Source organism: Gossypium hirsutum, chromosome A08 (genome assembly GCF_007990345.1).
Source record: "Gossypium hirsutum isolate 1008001.06 chromosome A08, Gossypium_hirsutum_v2.1, whole genome shotgun sequence".
Taxonomy (NCBI): domain Eukaryota; kingdom Viridiplantae; phylum Streptophyta; class Magnoliopsida; order Malvales; family Malvaceae; genus Gossypium; species Gossypium hirsutum.
The window spans coordinates 124296341-124314118 of NC_053431.1; the positions used below are offsets into that span (position 1 = coordinate 124296341).

The window sequence follows — 17778 nt, forward strand, 5'->3', positions numbered from 1 at the left end:
AACTTAAACAATGCTGCTATCTCCATCAAATTTAGTTAAATCTTATTAAAAAAATGATTTAAAGGTATCTTTGTTACACAAGGATATATCAAAATACAAATATGCTCTCTCTTTTTTTTTTTTTTTTAAATGGGTATGTTTTGAAGATTTATCTTAATAGATATGTTTGGATATAGACACTTTTATGGGAGTTGGCTCTCAGAAGGAGAATTCTTCTGGTATATCTTGAAACTTATAAGACAGAAAGGTATTATATTTCCTTTGAAGATCTCCACCTGATATATATATATATATGGCATTTGAAGTCAGTAAAATGGTACTCAACAATTGCAAAAGGTTGCAAATAAAGAGGATTACATAAACTACCTTTAAGTCTAAATGAAGCAACCTTTTCTGATGTAACCAACTTCACAAGATCTTTGCCTGAAAATCAACATAAAAAAACAAAAAACAAATAACTAAACAAATCCTTAAAGCAGGAAAAATATAAATGAATCGCTTGTCTCCTTCCAAAATAACAAAAACAAGGAAGATAGGGTAATGGACTTTATTTATATTGAAAAGAATCCTGTCCATCTATCTTACCTAGACTCGGGTACAAGTACTGTATAATGTATATATATGTATATGCCTTTTCTAGAAAATAAAATTAAGAGTCGGACCAAATTATAACATAAGAAGTCCAAGTTGATTTTAAGAATAGAACTGTCTTGGGTTGAGCAACCCACCCAACCCAGTAAGTTCAGCCCAACTCACATTACATTTGGACAAGGTTTTTGTCTCGACTCAACTTGGCTCGAATTCAGTTTAAATAATAATAAAATTTTAAAATTAATTTAATTATAAAATTACATAAAACATTAATATAAATATATTTTATTCATTTTTAACAGCAAAACAAGCTTTTGGGTGGGTTGGGCATGGCCTTAAAATTTTTTAGGAACTGAGCCATGGCCTGGCCAAGCCCAGCCCATGACAGATCTATAATTGAGAATATTTTCATTATTTTTACTTACCCGTAATATTCTTTACTCCTCCATCGACATTAACAAGGACGGTCCGTACCTGGTATTGTTTCAACTACAGAAGCAATTTAGAAACATATATATTAGTGCAGCTCATTACCAGTTAATAAAGATGATAATTAATTCAACATATTATACAAAGCTTTGATTTTAAAAAGGTTATATAAGTTAAGTAACTTTTAATTTCTTTTAACCTTGGAGAGAAGGGTCTTTGCAAGATCTAATACACCAATAGAGGAAGAACCTTTAGCATAAGCAGGCACAAATTCCCCATTCTGATAGCCAGCCAAAAAGTGATAAGCAGCTTGGCCTGGAGAGAGCTTTGATATAGAAGGGATGGTTCCAGAACTGCAGGACAGAAAAAAGTTCCATTCTTTTAACATCAGATGACATTGCAAATACTGCATATGATTGTTAAAATGAACTGAACAACGTTCAGGTATTGTGTGTTACCTATCAGATGTTGCAAGGATGACAGCAGATGGTATCCTATATGGATTTATGCCACCTAGTTTTTTGGTTTGAAACAAAGGTGCAACCCCTTGAGGAGAAAGCACTACACCGGCATCTGCAGATACCAATAGATCGGAATAACTCTGAATGGCATTCTCGGGAGCAAACAAAAGAACTACAGAATCCCAAGATACTAGGAGCCTGAAATTTACAACGTACAAACCTGAGTTAGATATGCACATCTATTTTGGAAATGTAGAAGTAGATAGAAAGCTTTTTACCTCGCAGATAGTGGAAGGCCTCCACGGGCAAATATAACTGGCTCAGATAAAGCAGTTAATGCTAATTTAGTTCCATTTATATCAGCAAATGCTTTACCGCATAAAATAAGTGAAGATCGTTCAATATCAGCAGCTATAAATCCATTATTTCCTTGAGCTCCAAGCCCTATGATATCCTCGACAGCTGTACTGAAGAAAAAAATGTTAGAAGCTGATAAATAATGAATTAGTAAAACAACAGCATTAAAATTTCAAACCTTATTGATGTAGCAATGTAAACGGTTAAAGGACAAGAATCATGGGAAACAGCACGAGTAGGAGTCTCCCAAAGAACGCTTGAAAGTGACAATATGGCAGATGGACTGTCACTAATCACACGAACTTTAGCATCAGATTCCGGAGATAAACCGATAGCCCCGTCATGGACAAAAATGTTTGAGACCGATGATATGTGAGTTGTGACCTGATAAAATCAAGAATAGCAGAACAAGCATTATTGTTTATCAGACTATATATTGCTATAGATATCCAAGAAGCAAGACATTAATATCTGTGATCTCAATACATCTTTTATGCTCAACAATTAAAAAAAATCAAACATAATGATTTTATGTTTTTCCTTGAAAAGTACTTAGATACTCCTCTGTTGTTTTACATAAACGGTCCAGTATTACTACTCTCTCTCTACCTCTCTCTCTCTCTATATATATATTATATGGACTTGTCTTCTGCATCCCTCTCTTGTCACATGTTCCAGAAGCACCTTTCAGAAATTAAGCTTCAACCTACCTAGTAATGAGTTTGACATTTCCCACTAGTGATATAATTGATCATGCTGGCATTGTATGCAAACAGGGAACAGTCTGCAGAAAAATGTTATCATTTTTGAATAAGGAGGATCCAAATTTATTCTCTAAGATTCTAACCATGCATATAGACAGGTGGTGTGTGAGAAAGAATGCATGCGAGTGAGCCGGAGAGAGCAAAGATAAGAAAAATTTTCATTCTTCTATCTAAGAGAAAGGCAAAACAAGAACAAAAACAGTAGAGCAACAAAACAAGACATGCCTGCTTCAAAAGTTTACTATATTGTGCCTTTGAAATTGTTGAATTTCCCCCAAGAGTTCCTCTAACATGAAGTGGAAGCCCTGACAAGGTTTCTGACATAAGAAATGGGAACCCCGGAATCAGAAACACGTAAACAATATAACGGACAAAAATACCAATTCAGACAATACATATAAAGCTTTACCTGCAATGGTTGCACCTTTTGCTAGCAACTCAGAAGACTTCAAATTTTGGAAAGCTTTATCCTTCACAATCACACCTTTTCCAGCCAAACCCCAATTAAGTCCATAAGAAAATCCAGGGTTTTCCCTATTAAAAGAAGAAATGAGCAGAATGCTAAGTGTGCAACTTCCATTAAGTGCAAACTAAAGACTGTCACATACTGTCACATGAATATCACACTTACAGCTATATGATTTTTTAACCATGTGGTGAACAAGATATGAATCAGATTCAAACACACATAAAATTCTATTACAAGCAAAAAGCATGAAACTCTTTAGAGTTCAATCAATGGCTGAACAGAAACCATTACAACAGTTCGGTATTCAATGGCTATGAAGCACTGAAATGGAAACACAATATGAGTACAACATGATGGACACAACAAAACACCACCTTTTACCAAAATTAGGATACAGGTACGACAAGACACAATAATAACATAATGTTTATATATTTGGCGGACAGAGTAATGCAAATAAATGTGATTGATAGGCACATATGTCCACCAAAAGGTGGTTCTAAAATTGCATGTGCTTGGTATGTCCAAATGCCTAAAAAAGATGGCTTTTAACATCATTCAAGCAAAATTGAACTAAGGAAAACAATCCTAAGATATTTCTAGAGGCAAAGCAAGAGAAGATATAGAAACTGAACTGATATTTGCCAATCATGATTATTGATGGTTCTTCACCACTGCCTTTGTTGAAGAGAAGATTCACTAACACTAATACATGAAGGCTGTATCAGCCAACATCTTTCTTTTCTTTTCTTCTTCACTTCCTTGTTTATGTGTTCCTTTTCTTGATTTAATATCCAGGGTTCAAAAAATCATTTTAGTTATTAATTTATCTGTTTTTTTTTAATCTAGTTGAGGATTTGTCATTCCTTTTTAGCTAAATTGTACTGTGGGTTTAAAATTTATTTTAAGAAATGAAAAAAGAAAAAGTAAACCTCCAGCGGTGTCCCTGTTGTGTTAGTGTCTTGACAGCATCTTTTTTTTTTTTTTTTTTTTTTTGGTGTGTTCCAACATATAGGATGCATATCCAGCCATAAGGAGGCTTGTCATAACCAACGTTGGTATGAAGGGTATATGCCGTGTTGGTGATTCATACTAATCAGTAAAGATATGTGTTTTCCTCCAGATTTGACAGGCAGAAGCAGGAGGAAAAATTCAAAAGCCAGAGACACACCAAATGAAATGTCAATAAATTGATGTCTATGGAAGCCTAAAGAGGAGGAGCAAGGGAACCAAATGTGACTTGATGAAATTTGTATACCGTGTTGGCCAGTCAAAATCATTCCATACCATATGCATTCTTAAACAGCTTAAATATCTATGTTTCTCAAGTAAACCTTTACCTTAGAGATTCAGCTGTTTCACCTTCCTTGTCAATAAAGGGGGCTGAAACTTTGTTCTGCAAAAACCAAAACCTAATAATACTATTAGGTCAAAATTAGTTTAGACTGAACGTAACAAAACACAGAATGTGAGACAAAGCTGAAGTTGAAACAAGGAAAAATAGTTGGTCACAGAATGTGATTCTTGGGGATTTAACAGAATGATGATGTGAAGCACGAGAAATGCATGCAATAATGTAAATGAAAGACTTTAATACTGTTCCAAAGACAAAACAAATAAATTGTACCCAGATCAAATCAATAAGACCCATGTTACTTAGACTCTTAATTTTTCCTAAAGTATTCATGGCTGATACATATTTGGACATGGGGATGGGATATAATCCTTCAAATATATGATAAAACTTCAGTAAAACTGAGCATACCCATGTCAAACACATACCCATATCCAAGAGATGGCACGATAATCGATTAACAACGCCAATGTAGCTTTTGTGATATGATTATGGTTGATGAAATGTACTAACAAACGAATGAATTTGATTACTGCACTTTCTCCATTCTAAAAAGGGGGAGTGGGGAAGCAGTGTAATTGAGAATTAAGAACCTAGAATGAGTAGCACATATCACCAGCAACACACACAGAGATTATATATACCAGAAGATTTTACTCTTACCTATGTTACTTGGACCCAGATGAATATAAGATAAGAGGTACATGTTCGACATAGTTGTGCCCAGTTTTTTCTAAGCTCTTCTATATATTTGTAGAATCATACCCCCATGGCCAAATATGTATTGGGAATAGAATATTGAACACGGGAACTTTAAATATGCTAGGGTAACAATTAGCATAGATTCCTACTGCTACACCAATTCAAAATAAGGGGTCTAAATGTTCAACAAATTTGCCCATGCTTAAGAAATTAAATGTTAGCATTATACTACATGTAAAAGCCCATTGTGATTGGTTTATACAAAGGTGGTTTATAGAAAGGAAGTTAACCCCAATCCCTAGCTCATAAACCTCTCTCCCGGAAATTCAAACTCAAGACATTTAAGCTGAATTTCAAGTAAGAGTCCACTCCAAATGCCCTTTCAACATTTGCAAAGTTCAATTTTTTTTTTTTTTGCTAGAGCCTACTCTACTGCTGCTATATGGAGTGCTCTTAGACCTATAGAGCAAATAAGGTAGCTTGGAATAGGTTAATCTGGTTTCAGTACAATGTTCCTAGGTACTATTATCTCTTGGATGGCGATTAAGGACAGACTGTCAACAAAGGATCATTTCTGGGGAATACCACAATGATGAAGTTTGCTCTTTCTGTAAGCAAGAAAATGAAACCAGAAGCCATCTTTTTTTCACTAGCGGGGTAACCAACCAAGTTTGGCAAGCAGTGTAGGAGCTTTGCCAAATTCAAAGAATGGCTTTCAATTGAGAGGAGGAACCGACAATGGCAGTTTAACCACTTGAAAACCAAAGTTCTTATTACTTTCATGTTGCTAATTGATGGACTGCTTAGTGCTAACATCAATTTTATATGTAAACAAAGGAATCAGTTCAATTTTTTACTTATGCAGATTAAGGAATCGGTTTCCATAGTGTTAACTTAGCTCTTTGTACAGTTTGGAACCTAAATAGTTCAATTTTTGCTAAATGATTGTAAAATATATTGTCATTGTAGCAGTTTACTCGCTTATTTATTATATAATGAAAAACTCATTTCAGCTCTAAGCTCATACAAATGCTAAATACTTAGCTCCAGCTAAAGAATCTAAACAAACAATTTAAAAAAAAAAAGCCAACAACGAAATGCCCCAAAACTCAAACGATAAAATGAAAATATCTAAAATTTCATGTCAAAAGAAGTTAAGCCACATCGAAAGAGCAAAAAATAAAGGAACATAAAAGAGACTTACGCGCCGAGAAGAATTTAGGAAACGAGAGGAAGAAGAAATTTGGAGGAATCGCTTGAGAAAACAGTTCCTCATTTTCGTTTTATTAGCTGATAATGACAGAAACACCTCCGAGAAAATCAATGACTTTGGGAAAATGATAAAACCCAGAATGGTTTTTTTGGTTAAAATGTGCCTTTAGTCCCTGTACTTTTCGAAAATTAGGAATTTAGTCATTGTACTTGTATTTTCAGGATTTTAGTCCCTCTCTAGTTCCTGAATTTTGTAATATGAAAAATAGAGGGACTACATTCCTAATTTTTGAAAAGTATAAGGATTATAGACATATTTTAACCTCTTTTTTTGTAATTACACCCTATCATTCAAATATATCTAAAAATAATAATTTTTAAGTTCTATCAGCGAGTTTCAAGCAATGATTTAACAATTGGTATTGTAGATTAGTACCCATTGACGAGTAGAAGAACAAATTTTAGATCTAAGTCGATCTGACGATTAATGTCAGAGATTAAAGAAAAAAGTTGTTTTATGAAAAAATTTGAACTGTAGAAGAGAAAGGAAAAAAGAGTTTTCGATTGGTGCAGGAAGTGCGAATAAAAAAACCCATATAGTATCGATTTTAACAGTTTAGTGACTTAAATGAGGACTTTTGAATAGTTCATAAACCAAATTCTAATTTTTTTAGTTAAGTGACAAAATTAAAACTTACTCATAATTTAGTGACAAATGATGCAATTTACCCTAGAATTTTTTAAACAAAAAGTAAGCAGTTTAAAAGTTGTGAATTTATTCTTTATACTTTAATTTGGTTATTTTTTATTTTTGTATTTTTTAATTTTAAAATTTTAGTTCTATTATATATTCATTAAAATGAGTTTTTGTTATTTTCAAATTTTGATGTGACAAACATTATCATATGAGTATTGCTATGTCAGTTTGCTATTTTCAACTATTACTTATAAGTCGTTTGCATCAAAATTTAAATTTCAAAATTTGAAAAATATAGGGATTAAAAATGATCCAATTAGAGAATATGAGCTAAAACTATAATTTTATGCATAGTCCATGATTAATAGCATAATTTAACTGAACAAATTTAACCATTAACATTTGTGTTAAAATTGAAAATTCAAAATTTTAAAAATAAAGAGACTAAAACATGAATAATACAAGACTTAGTCATCGAGTAAAGTAATAAACCAGTTGAATTGTCGGATCAAATTTTTTTCCATCTCATCCTTTTATCTTCTATGTCGATAATAGTTACATAGAACATATATTATTTTGGAGGGATTCTTGATTTAATGTAATGGAGAAAGCAGGTTATTTGGGAGATGAAAGATTAACAATCTCACTATTAAACATTGAAATGACCGTTGACATTGTTGGCTGATCATCTGCGCATTATTCTACGCGCATCAATCCAACATGTATGCATCTCAGTATTTCCGAAAGACAACTTTGCTCATAATCAACTTCAATATCTATTAATGCCAAGATGTTATCTTCAATCCACAACTTCCATGCCTACAAAAATCACAAACTAGTGTCGTTAACCATTGGAAACTTGGATATGTTGTTAGTGATTACGTGAAGTTTGTAAACATACATATCCCAGAAGGCTTAAACAAAGCTCATTGTAAAAATTTGTTTTTCTTCTTCCACTAATGATTTCCAGTAATAAAATACCATAGCTGAAAACATCAGATTCTCTGAAAAAAATAAGCTTGGGCAGAGTGGCTTTGGCCCGGTTTATAGAGTGAGCATTTTAGTTTTATCTAAAAATTCTATAGCAATTGAATTTTTATAATTTAATCCTTCAATTTCAATTCATTAACTTATCAACTAAATTATTTCACCATTCTTTTTTATATTCCTATTTTATATTTACAAACTCGATTGCTGTTCCGGTACTACTAAAAATCGGATTGTTATACCCTCTATTTTTATCGTTGGATAAGGTTCAATTATACTCCCAATGAGAGAATACAAGTATTGGGAGAGAAAAAAAAACTAGTTAAGATTCCACATTGAAACAATAAAATCCAGCGGGCTCTATCCGACCCAATCTGTTTTTTTTTCCATCATCTGCCTTCGGTATTGGTAATGGTTACATCATTTATAGACCATTTATTATTTGGAAGGGATTCTCCATAAAATGCAGCAGTGAAAGCAGGTTGTGTTGGAGATAGAAGATCAGTGATCTCACTGTTAAGCATAGAAATCACCATCGACATCGATGGCCGATTGTTGGCTTGTTCTTGCACGCACAACAATCCAACATGTATGCATCTCAGTAGTTCTTGATGGCAACATTGCTTAGAAACAAGCTCAGTATCTGCTAATGCCAAAATGTTATCTTCAATCCACAACTTCCATGCCTGCAAAAACAAAAAACAAGTAAACGATTGTTTTTAACCATTGAAAAGTTGGATCTATTAGTGATTATGTAAAGTTGTAAACTTACATATCCGAGAAGGCTAAAAAAATGTTCATTGTTATAGAAACTTGTGTTTCTTCTTCCACTAATGATTTCCAGTAATAAAACACCATAGCTAAAAACGTCAGATTTCTCCGAGAAATGTCCTCTGAATACATATTCAGGAGCCATATATCCACTGCAGATTAAGATTAATTTAACAACAGTATATTTGTACGAAAAAAGGGTTCATGAAAGAGATCCCTAAGTTACTTACTATGTTCCCACTATCCTTCTTGTATTTGCTTGATTTTCGTTGCCACCAAAAATTCTAGCCATCCCAAAATCTGAAATTTTTGGATTCATTTCTTCATCTAATAAGATATTACTTGCCTTTAAATCTCTGTGTATAATTCGCAATCTCGAATCTTGGTGAAGATAAAGAAGGCCTCGACTGATTCCTTTGATGATATTAAACCTGTTTTTCCAGTCCAAGAGTTTTCGCTTTGTCGAATCTTCAAAGAAAGCAAAGAGTATTTCAGATGGGAAACTCAATGCAAGAGTAAAAAAACAAATAAGATGTTAAAGTGATTGGGAAAGTTGAGTAATGATTTCTAACCAAAGAGAAATGCATCCAAGCTTTTGTTAGGCATGTATTCATACACCAACATCTTTTCTTCTCTTTCGATACAACATCCCAACAGTCGAACGAGATTTCGATGTTGAAGTTTAGAAATCACTAACACCTCATTGGCAAATTCTTCAAATCCCTGTCCTGAAACACTTGACAATCTCTTCACTGCTATTTCTTTCCCATCCAACAACTTTCCCTGAAAAAAAAGTAGACCCTTTGAAGTCCATATTTTCAATCAAAGTCGAGTGTGACATGGGTTTGAACTCATTTTTGCATAAAGCTAAAAAGCTCACCCTATAAACCGGGCCAAAGCCACCCTGCCCAAGCTTATTTGAAGGGTTGAAGTCTATTGTTGCAGTGGCAAGTTCCTCAAATTTGAAGAGTGGCAGCTGATGAAGTTTGGTCTCTTTTCCATTGTCTTCAAACATGGCAAGTTCCTCAAATTTCACATATACTCTTCTGCCTGTCCTATCTGATCATATACACACAAAATTCATAGCTCATTATATGTCAGAATTCCAGTTTTCGACTATGGAAATAGAATCAATAGTGGAAAGTACCTCTATCTTTGTTCATCCACCTCAGTAGAAAAATTAAGGAGACGACAATAATGATGGTTGTTCCTATTACCACTGTTATTATGATAGCTACGGTTATGTTCTTTTTATCTGCAAATCCAAAGAACGAAACTGTGAACAGAATTGCAGTGAAGGCAGATAACTAAATGAATACTGAAAAAAATGTTACCGAGTTCGGATCGAGGCAAGCGAATATATAGATCTATCCCTCCATAGGAGAATTCTTGTATATCGATCAAGTCTTTGCTCCACGACATACAACCGATACCGGCATCGAACGCGTAAGCGATGCATGAGCAGTTGTTCAAGCATCGGTTTTTGCATTCGTTTTCGAGGTATTCGGACCACTCCGCAACGTCAGGCACTTTGATTCTCTCGAGCTTCAAAAACCCATATTCGTTATCGTCTGGTTCGCTGTCAGTGTTGTTTACTCGATGGCATCGCAACGGGTTGATCCTCGTACATCCATTAGTCCAATTTCCACTGTTCCATTCATCTATGTTGTTGGGTTTGAACCCTTTCATACAGCTGCAAATTGATGGTTTTTGAGAATTACAGATCCCAAATGCCCCACACGTTCCATAAAGGGCACATTCAGTTTCAGCAGGAGAGTCGTAAGTAGTCCAATTCCCTTTCTCATCATCCCAAAATCGTTGACGAGTAATTCCTTGGGGATCCAAGTAAACATATGATAAATAAGAACTGTTGAAGAAGGCTAAAGTAAGATAAAAAATTCCTTGGTTGTCATTCACGAGACTTAGTCCATTAAGAACGAAAGAATTCATGTTTGGTATGCCGGTGAAGCTATGGCCATTCCACGGACCGCTCCGCCAATACGGTTTCGTATTGTTCCAAACGAAATTCTGAGGGATGGCTAAAGGCTGTAGACCCGAAGTAAAACTGCCAGTAGATGGATCAGAAGAGCTTTTCCATGATGTCAACTCCACTTTCTCACCGGTTCTTACATTTGTACTGAGTCTCATCATCGGCACAAACACGTTTAACGGCTCCCAGAAACTCTCCCACACGGTGTTTCCGTTAGCCTTCAAAACAAGGTTTCCAGTATCTAAAATCTGAGCACTTACATTCACTCCTCTAGGATTTCTAACATTGGACGACCACAGAGTCTGGTTTTGACCGTCGGAAACGACGAGGTTTCCGTCGTCGGAAACCATGAAAACCCCAGAATCATCCTTAAGAGGCTTGTTTCTGTTCGCTATCCAAATCACAGATTCTTCGAGAACCCCTCTATTGTTGTACCATATTCCAACATAGCGATGATCAGTTGAACTAGAAAGGCTAAAGAATCCCAATCGGAAAACCCCATTGTTGGAAACTAAAGCTTGAGAATCGTTGATGGGTGTTGACAATGTAATGGTATCAAAGGCATTGCCAAAGCTTAAACAGCACAAACAATAATAGAGATGAAGAAGAAGTGACAAGTTTGAACCACTCATTATTCACAGAATTCTATGGTCTTCATGAACAAGCACCATTACTAAGCTATTCAAATAAGACGGGTCAATATAAGACAGCCAGTTGACATATGTTGTATTGTTGACTAGTATTTTAATACATTATGATCAAGGCAAGATCCTCAAAGTTTTCAACTTTATCAGCTATTCAAATATTTTCTTTTATAGCGTTTAAAGACCGATGAGGTTTGCGTGGCTTTCTTTCCTTCTTCTATAGACTTTTAAAAACCAGAAGTTGGGTTGGGGTCCTGGGGTGGTTGATGATTTTGGTTAAAATATGCCATAGATACTTATACTCTTCACAGATTTACAATTTAGTCTCTATACTTTTATTTTTAGTAGGATTTGTCATTTATTTTTCAATTTTTAAAATTCAGGTTCAACTATTAACACTGATAAATTCTTTTTATTAATTCATTGGTATGATATTTTGAAATAAAAAAAGCTCACTAGTAGTAATGTAACAAAAAAAAAAAAGAATTTTGTCACAATCAAACTCACATCTTTCTGCATTAACAACAATGCTCATACTAATTGAGTTAAATCTCAACCAGTAAAACTGACATATATTTAAAAAACAAGATATTACAAATTGAGAAAATGGCTCTTGAATATTAGAGATGAACCGACCCAAATTTTAGACCGGTAGTCATATCTTTGTATATGTCTAGTTCTATTGTTTAGATGTATTTTGATTTGTTAATTTGATTAGCAATTTTTAATTAATGATAACATTCGCAATTTATATATAAATGAATTTTGATAGGTTAATAATTTATTTATATATAATTGAGGGCTTGATTTAATAATAAATTTGATACTTCATAATTTTGAGATATTAAGTTCGAATTTATAATAGTAAATTATGTATGGGTAAATAGAGCGAAGTCAGAAATTTTATTTAGGAGAATTATAAAATTTTCAAAGATTAAAGTTTAAAGTTTTATGTTGAAAAGGCTGAAATTATTAAATTATGTAAATGTTTACGAATAATAACTTTAAACGATTTATTATATTTTAAATTTCAATAATTTTTATTTTAATAATATTGTTTGAGAATTTTAAATTGTGGCCTATTGGTTGGGTATTCACCTCTTCTAAGAATAATTTGGGTTCAAATAATGTTTTGATTGGTGCTATATAATGAAATAATTTAAATAAAAATTAATTGTAAAAAATATTTTAGTATTATTTACTATTAAAGTTATAATTTTTACAAAGAGAAAATATTGTTACACTTGATTATTCTCATCAAGTCAATAAATGTATCTGAGAGTTAAAGTTGTAAAAAAGTTAATTATTTTCTTAAATTTTTAATTCAAATTACTTTCTACAATATCTAAATAATGATAAATCATTCTGAATAATTTATTTTATCTAACTACTATTTCTTTCTCCTAATGTAGGGAAAACTATTAAATCAAATAGTAATCACAAATCATGTTATAATTTAATCTTCAATTTATTCAACTCATTTAATGATACGAGACTCATAACTAGTGTATATTCTCAACTTTTTTCGAATTATTATTTAACATCTCAGCTAACAGAAGTGCCTGATTGATACATTATTAATACTTTAAGGACTCAATTAAAATATTTTAAAGTCTAAAGGGACTAAGTTGCCACCTTTTACACTACATGGACTAATTTGAATTGATCACTAACAACAGGGACAAATTTGAAGTGATCATGAGAAGTAAGACCTCTAAAATACTTTGACCATTTCTTTTTGCAGACAATAAAATCAACACACAACAAATAGTAAAGATATAAACAAACAATTTTCTCCATTTCTTTTTATTTCTTTAGGAAACATTAACAGATAAAGGGGCACAGGGGGAGACTATAGATCAGTCATTGAATATTCTTCTGTTCTTTGGATTGTGGTATCAACTCTGCTATTTTTTTAATGTCTCGAACCACAACTACAACACTTATTAAACATACTCTAACCCGGAACACTCGATATTTGTCATTCTCTTATTTTGAGTTAGTACAGGACCCCGGGTTTCGTTACCTTTAGGCCATTTCACTTTCGCCATCATCAGCTTAGCAGCAACGGACTTGAGACCGGTCTTCATGCAACGAACAATAACTGTGACGAGCTCTCTGCAGAATACAGTTTTAAATCAGTTATTTCACTAAAAAAACTTTGCAGAGCCAGATGGTGTTCGGGACACAAAAGGCAATACGTCGGATTGAAACATAATGGACAAAAGATAACCAATTCTCGAACACTTTCAACTTTCAAGGGACATGAAAGGTACAATGCTAGTTCAATGGCTTCATTACCTGCAGGAAAATTCTCATAAACTATTCTTTCTTCTAGCAATAGTCTCGAACTTGCAATCAAACTATTTGGTAATAAAACAGACTACGAGTGTAATTTGAACCGGACCTCATGAATAAAAGGTAAATATCTTAAACTAAAAGGTTCAAGTTTAAGGTTTCATTATTACTAGATTGTTTAAAATTAAAAACATGCAGTCTCAATCATGGCAGTCATTTAATCTTTAAGCATAGTACTATTTCCAACATAAGAACCCCATAAAAATGCCACAACCATATTCCACTTGGACCACAATAAATTCGAAGGAAAGAAAGGATGAGAATCAACAGAATGACTTCCTCAACTATTGCTTTCGTATTTCTTAAAAAAAAAAAAGCATTTACGGTCTTAAAAGCTAAACTTTTAGTTTTTACTGATCGTGAAAACTATAATAGGGTATGCTATGTTATGATCGGAGTCATAAACAAACTTTGGGTGCAGCCTAATAGAATGCGAAGAACAAAGAATAGCTGTCTGGTTTGAAATTCATAGATTAAGATAACACATTCAGTCCTGGCAATACCGTACAGACTGAATCATATTTGTTACTCCTAAAGGATGCAATGATAATTGGAACTTTAATAACGGTATTGGTGCAAAAATCATCCACCGTACCGCACAAGCCATATGCTTGTTAAGCTTTGTTTTGGAAGCCTAGTGGGAACCTATTTTCACTGCACTTCCCGACAATCTGTCAGTCAAGTTGAATCTGTGTATGACCCAATTATTACAGAAAGTCGAGCATGGCCCTAAATATTTGCCTGCTCAAGTTGTAACGATCTCTTTTCTCTGGTTTATGTCCTGCCCTCTAAATAGCTATGTACTCCTCATAATAGTAGTTATAATGAAAGATGAGAAAGTAAGGGTAAAAAGCTTATTTTTTTATATAGTAACATGTAATTTAAAAGGTATATTTGAGACTTACAATGGTGAGCAAGGAGAATGTCCACCATTTACGTAATAAACGAACAAATATGAATCATAATGCTGACCATTGATCAAGTAAAATCCATGCAACCTCCGTACGCAATTGAACGACATCTTTGTGTATAAATGAATGGCTGGATTATTATAAGAAATCACATGCAAATAAACTGCACGGCACACTGGGATGCTCGAAGCATATTTAATAACTTCTCGTATAAGTGCTGTAGCTGTTGATCAAATACCAAGCAAACTTTGGTCATAGGCTGAAGATTTCATTTAAAAAGAAAAATGGAAAAAGGAAATGATGAAGAAGAACCGTTATTAGATGAAAATGCTCCTACCTATACCGAGATTTCTGTATGCATCTACAACTCCGAGTGTCAGAATATACACTAATGTTTGATCCACCCTTGATGAGTCATACCTGAGCAAATCCGCTATCTGCATGGTATATGTTAGTCAAAATGAATTGCATGAACCATTCAAATAGTTCATTATAAACGAAAATTGAAGAAAATATTTAAGACCTGAAAACAGAACCTACATGTTGAATGACAACAATTAATTATTATACCAAATGGTTACTACTTATTCAAACATTTTAAACCCTGCTTAAGTAAAAATCCAACCACCAAGCAAAGATCATTAATGCATTATATACACATAGGCACATAGATAAAACACCTCACTATCCTTTGCCAAGATGATTCTTGCAGTAACAAATCCGATAAGCTCATCACTTTGACCATCAGGTCGACTGCGATCAACAGCTGCCCATGACACAATATCACACCCATTCACGACACTTTGGAAAAACTCAGACTCATACCTGAAGAGAACAATACCCTTCCTTGAAGATGCAAGAACAAGAAATACTCTTTACCAAAGAACCTCGATAGAAAAACCAATACACTTCTTACCTAATAGGAAATACGTCACTGTGGATTCGTTCTAAGGTCTCTAAATCAGATGGCTTTATAGGCCTATAGCAGATGGTAGGACGATGTTGGATTCTTGGGTTCACCATCAAGGACGTATAATTAATCCCCAAAAAATATGTGATAGATTTGAAGTTGTAAAGGAATTCCTGCTTCCATTTATGCAGCATCAGCCACAATCTCCATGCAGCACCTGAATGAAAACCGACACAAAATTCCACATTCTATTAGTTCCTTCTAATGTCATATAAACCCGACACCAAGCTGAAAACACACAAAACCACAACTCGTGGACATGACCCAGAAACTAAAGGTCCCTTCATTTTATAGCCATTATACCCTTCTTTACATCATTAGAGAACTTCAAAGAAAACTATGTAACAGCTTTCCAATTACAACATTATTACTTTTGCTATTCTGTTCTTTATTTTAACTGTACCAAATCATATTTTTGAAGAATTAAAAATTAAAAAAGGTTTTTTTCTTTTAAAAGCAACATCAATGATTTCACTTCTTTATCACCTGCATTTTCTTTTATAAACAAATTAATAAACCAACAGCAAGTAGCAAAGAACAAACTACACCTAAAATAAAGCTTCAAAAACATACTAAGATTCACTTTCTTTTACCTATTTCCATAAGAAAACAAAGAAACCAATAACAAGGTTTAACATTTAAACCCAGCTTTTTTTCACCCCTTTCACCTAAAATAAACCCAGAATTCTACTATCCAATTGAATATCAATAAAGAAAGCTTTAACATTTAAATGAAGCAAAAACCCAGAATTCTAAATACACTAAAAAACTAACAAAACCAATAAACAAAAGGATAAATTATTGAAAACCAAGTTGGAAATCAACCCAAATAGGCAAAATAAAAAAAATAAAAAAAGAATCCAAAGAACAAAGACCTTAAATGCAGAATAGCAAAATTACAAACAAAACTATTGAAAATTTTGTGGAGAAAAGGGTAAAGCTACCATACCTGGAGAATCTCAAGCTAAAACAAAGATCGAATTAGAAGGGGATCGTGGGAAATCAAAGGGTTTAAAAGAAAGGTTTTATTTGTTGATCAGTGAAGGGGGGAAAAGGAAACGGCAGAGAAACATACGACTTGAGACCAGACACGGGCTTTTGTCTTATTGGTGATGATTTGTGTTTTCTTTCTTGGGAATAAATTGATGATTGTTGATTAATTAGAAGTGTAGTAATCAAAGTAAATGAATAGATTCTTAATCTGATTCTTAAGCTAAACAAAACTCAATGTGGAAGATAAGGCTATTTTCGGAAAAATATAAAAATTATTTATTACATTTCTAAGTGAAAACATTTCCCCAGCTATTTTTTTTATTGTTGGGTTAATATTATTTTAACCTTCTCAACTTGTTTAAAGTATCTAATTTGTCCTTAATTTTTTTTTTAATTTAGTTGGTACTTTTCGTTACTCTAAGTTGATATCTCTGCATTAAAATCGGGAGTTTATATTGACGTAACATTAATAGCCAATCCGATGATTACATTAAGAATAAACTTGAACAAATGAGTGTCTAAATTCAAATATATATGACCAAATGAGTTTCTATATTCAAATATAATGGTATAAGAAATCAAAGACAATTCATATTTATTATAAACACTATTAATCTCTTCATAAGTTTTTCTTTTTAACTACATCATTTGTAATGGTATAAGTTTTTCCTTTCGAAAAGCATATTTGAATTTTGTCATAGTTTCGTTGAACATCACTGCTTGAATTTTAGTCGAAGTTTTCAAATAACGAAAAGGCAATTTTAAATCATATTCAAATAATATATATTGTTTTTATAGATTATAGATAGATTATAAATTATCGATATAGAAAAATAATAATATTTTAATATTCTATATTATTTTTATAAAAATAATATATTCATCTACAGTTAGATCTATTCATGATCGGACTATTTGTCTAGACCCGAAGGTCCATTTAAAATTTGAGAGTGTTTGGAGAAAAATATCAAACCCGAAAAATGAATTTGGATAAAAAAATTAGGCATGTTTAAAAGATGGATCGAGCTCGACCTTGAACATTTAAGTCTCGAACTCAGCCCAGCCTAACCCAATTTTAAAAGTTTACAATGTTTTATGCTATTCTTTATAAATAATGT

The 17778-nt window shown here is 33.1% G+C and overlaps 3 protein-coding genes across 5 annotated transcripts; all 3 read right to left on the minus strand.

Annotated features, from left to right (window-relative positions):
- Positions 1–21: 21 nt before the first annotated feature.
- LOC107940257 (uncharacterized) lies at positions 22–6442 on the minus strand. Of its 3 annotated transcripts, none has more exons than XM_016873702.2 (11): positions 6332–6442; positions 4412–4467; positions 3012–3136; positions 2828–2907; positions 2017–2222; positions 1760–1948; positions 1479–1679; positions 1220–1373; positions 1017–1080; positions 367–423; positions 22–275 (listed from the first exon to the last, which is right to left on the minus strand). In XM_016873702.2, exons 1-11 carry the CDS (start codon positions 6401–6403, stop codon positions 199–201), a joined length of 1281 nt encoding a protein of 426 aa, XP_016729191.1. In that variant the 5' UTR covers positions 6404–6442; the 3' UTR covers positions 22–198. The 3 variants fall into 3 exon arrangements, with proteins under 3 accessions (XP_016729191.1, XP_016729190.1, XP_040931109.1); XM_016873701.2 differs by having other exon boundaries at positions 2828–2919; XM_041075175.1 differs by lacking the exon at positions 22–275 and having other exon boundaries at positions 361–423; positions 1270–1373; positions 2828–2919.
- Positions 6443–8239: 1797 nt separating this feature from the next.
- LOC107940255 (G-type lectin S-receptor-like serine/threonine-protein kinase At1g11330) lies at positions 8240–12172 on the minus strand. The gene is made up of 7 exons (XM_041075177.1): positions 10129–12172; positions 9942–10049; positions 9675–9853; positions 9367–9577; positions 9025–9262; positions 8796–8946; positions 8240–8709 (listed from the first exon to the last, which is right to left on the minus strand). The coding sequence occupies exons 1-7, from the start codon at positions 11414–11416 to the stop codon at positions 8413–8415; spliced, it is 2472 nt and encodes an 823-aa protein (XP_040931111.1). The 5' UTR covers positions 11417–12172; the 3' UTR covers positions 8240–8412.
- A 1035-nt stretch (positions 12173–13207) lies between these two features.
- LOC107940256 (histone acetyltransferase MCC1) lies at positions 13208–16957 on the minus strand. The gene is made up of 6 exons (XM_016873700.2): positions 16617–16957; positions 15614–15824; positions 15378–15522; positions 15035–15134; positions 14692–14920; positions 13208–13546 (listed from the first exon to the last, which is right to left on the minus strand). The coding sequence occupies exons 2-6, from the start codon at positions 15799–15801 to the stop codon at positions 13375–13377; spliced, it is 834 nt and encodes a 277-aa protein (XP_016729189.2). The 5' UTR covers positions 15802–15824; positions 16617–16957; the 3' UTR covers positions 13208–13374.
- Positions 16958–17778: the final 821 nt, after the last annotated feature.

Coding starts and splice junctions, on each gene's coding strand:
- LOC107940257 (XM_016873701.2), bottom strand. CDS start 6,403: ATGAGGAACTGTTTTCTCAAGCGATTCCTCCAAATTTCTTCTTCCTCT. Junction 4,468..6,331: donor TCCTAAATTCTTCTCGGCGC/GTAAGTCTCTTT, acceptor TGGTTTTTGCAG/AACAAAGTTTCAGCCCCCTT. Junction 276..366: donor TGCTTCATTTAGACTTAAAG/GTAGTTTATGTA, acceptor TATATATATCAG/GTGGAGATCTTCAAAGGAAA.
- LOC107940255 (XM_041075177.1), bottom strand. CDS start 11,416: ATGAGTGGTTCAAACTTGTCACTTCTTCTTCATCTCTATTATTGTTTG. Junction 9,578..9,674: donor GCTTTGGCCCGGTTTATAGG/GTGAGCTTTTTA, acceptor CTTTTTTTTCAG/GGAAAGTTGTTGGATGGGAA. Junction 8,947..9,024: donor AGAAGGATAGTGGGAACATA/GTAAGTAACTTA, acceptor CTTAATCTGCAG/TGGATATATGGCTCCTGAAT.
- LOC107940256 (XM_016873700.2), bottom strand. CDS start 15,801: ATGCTGCATAAATGGAAGCAGGAATTCCTTTACAACTTCAAATCTATC. Junction 15,523..15,613: donor AGTGACGTATTTCCTATTAG/GTAAGAAGTGTA, acceptor TGTTCTCTTCAG/GTATGAGTCTGAGTTTTTCC. Junction 13,547..14,691: donor CATTCTCCTTGCTCACCATT/GTAAGTCTCAAA, acceptor TGTATTCTGCAG/AGAGCTCGTCACAGTTATTG.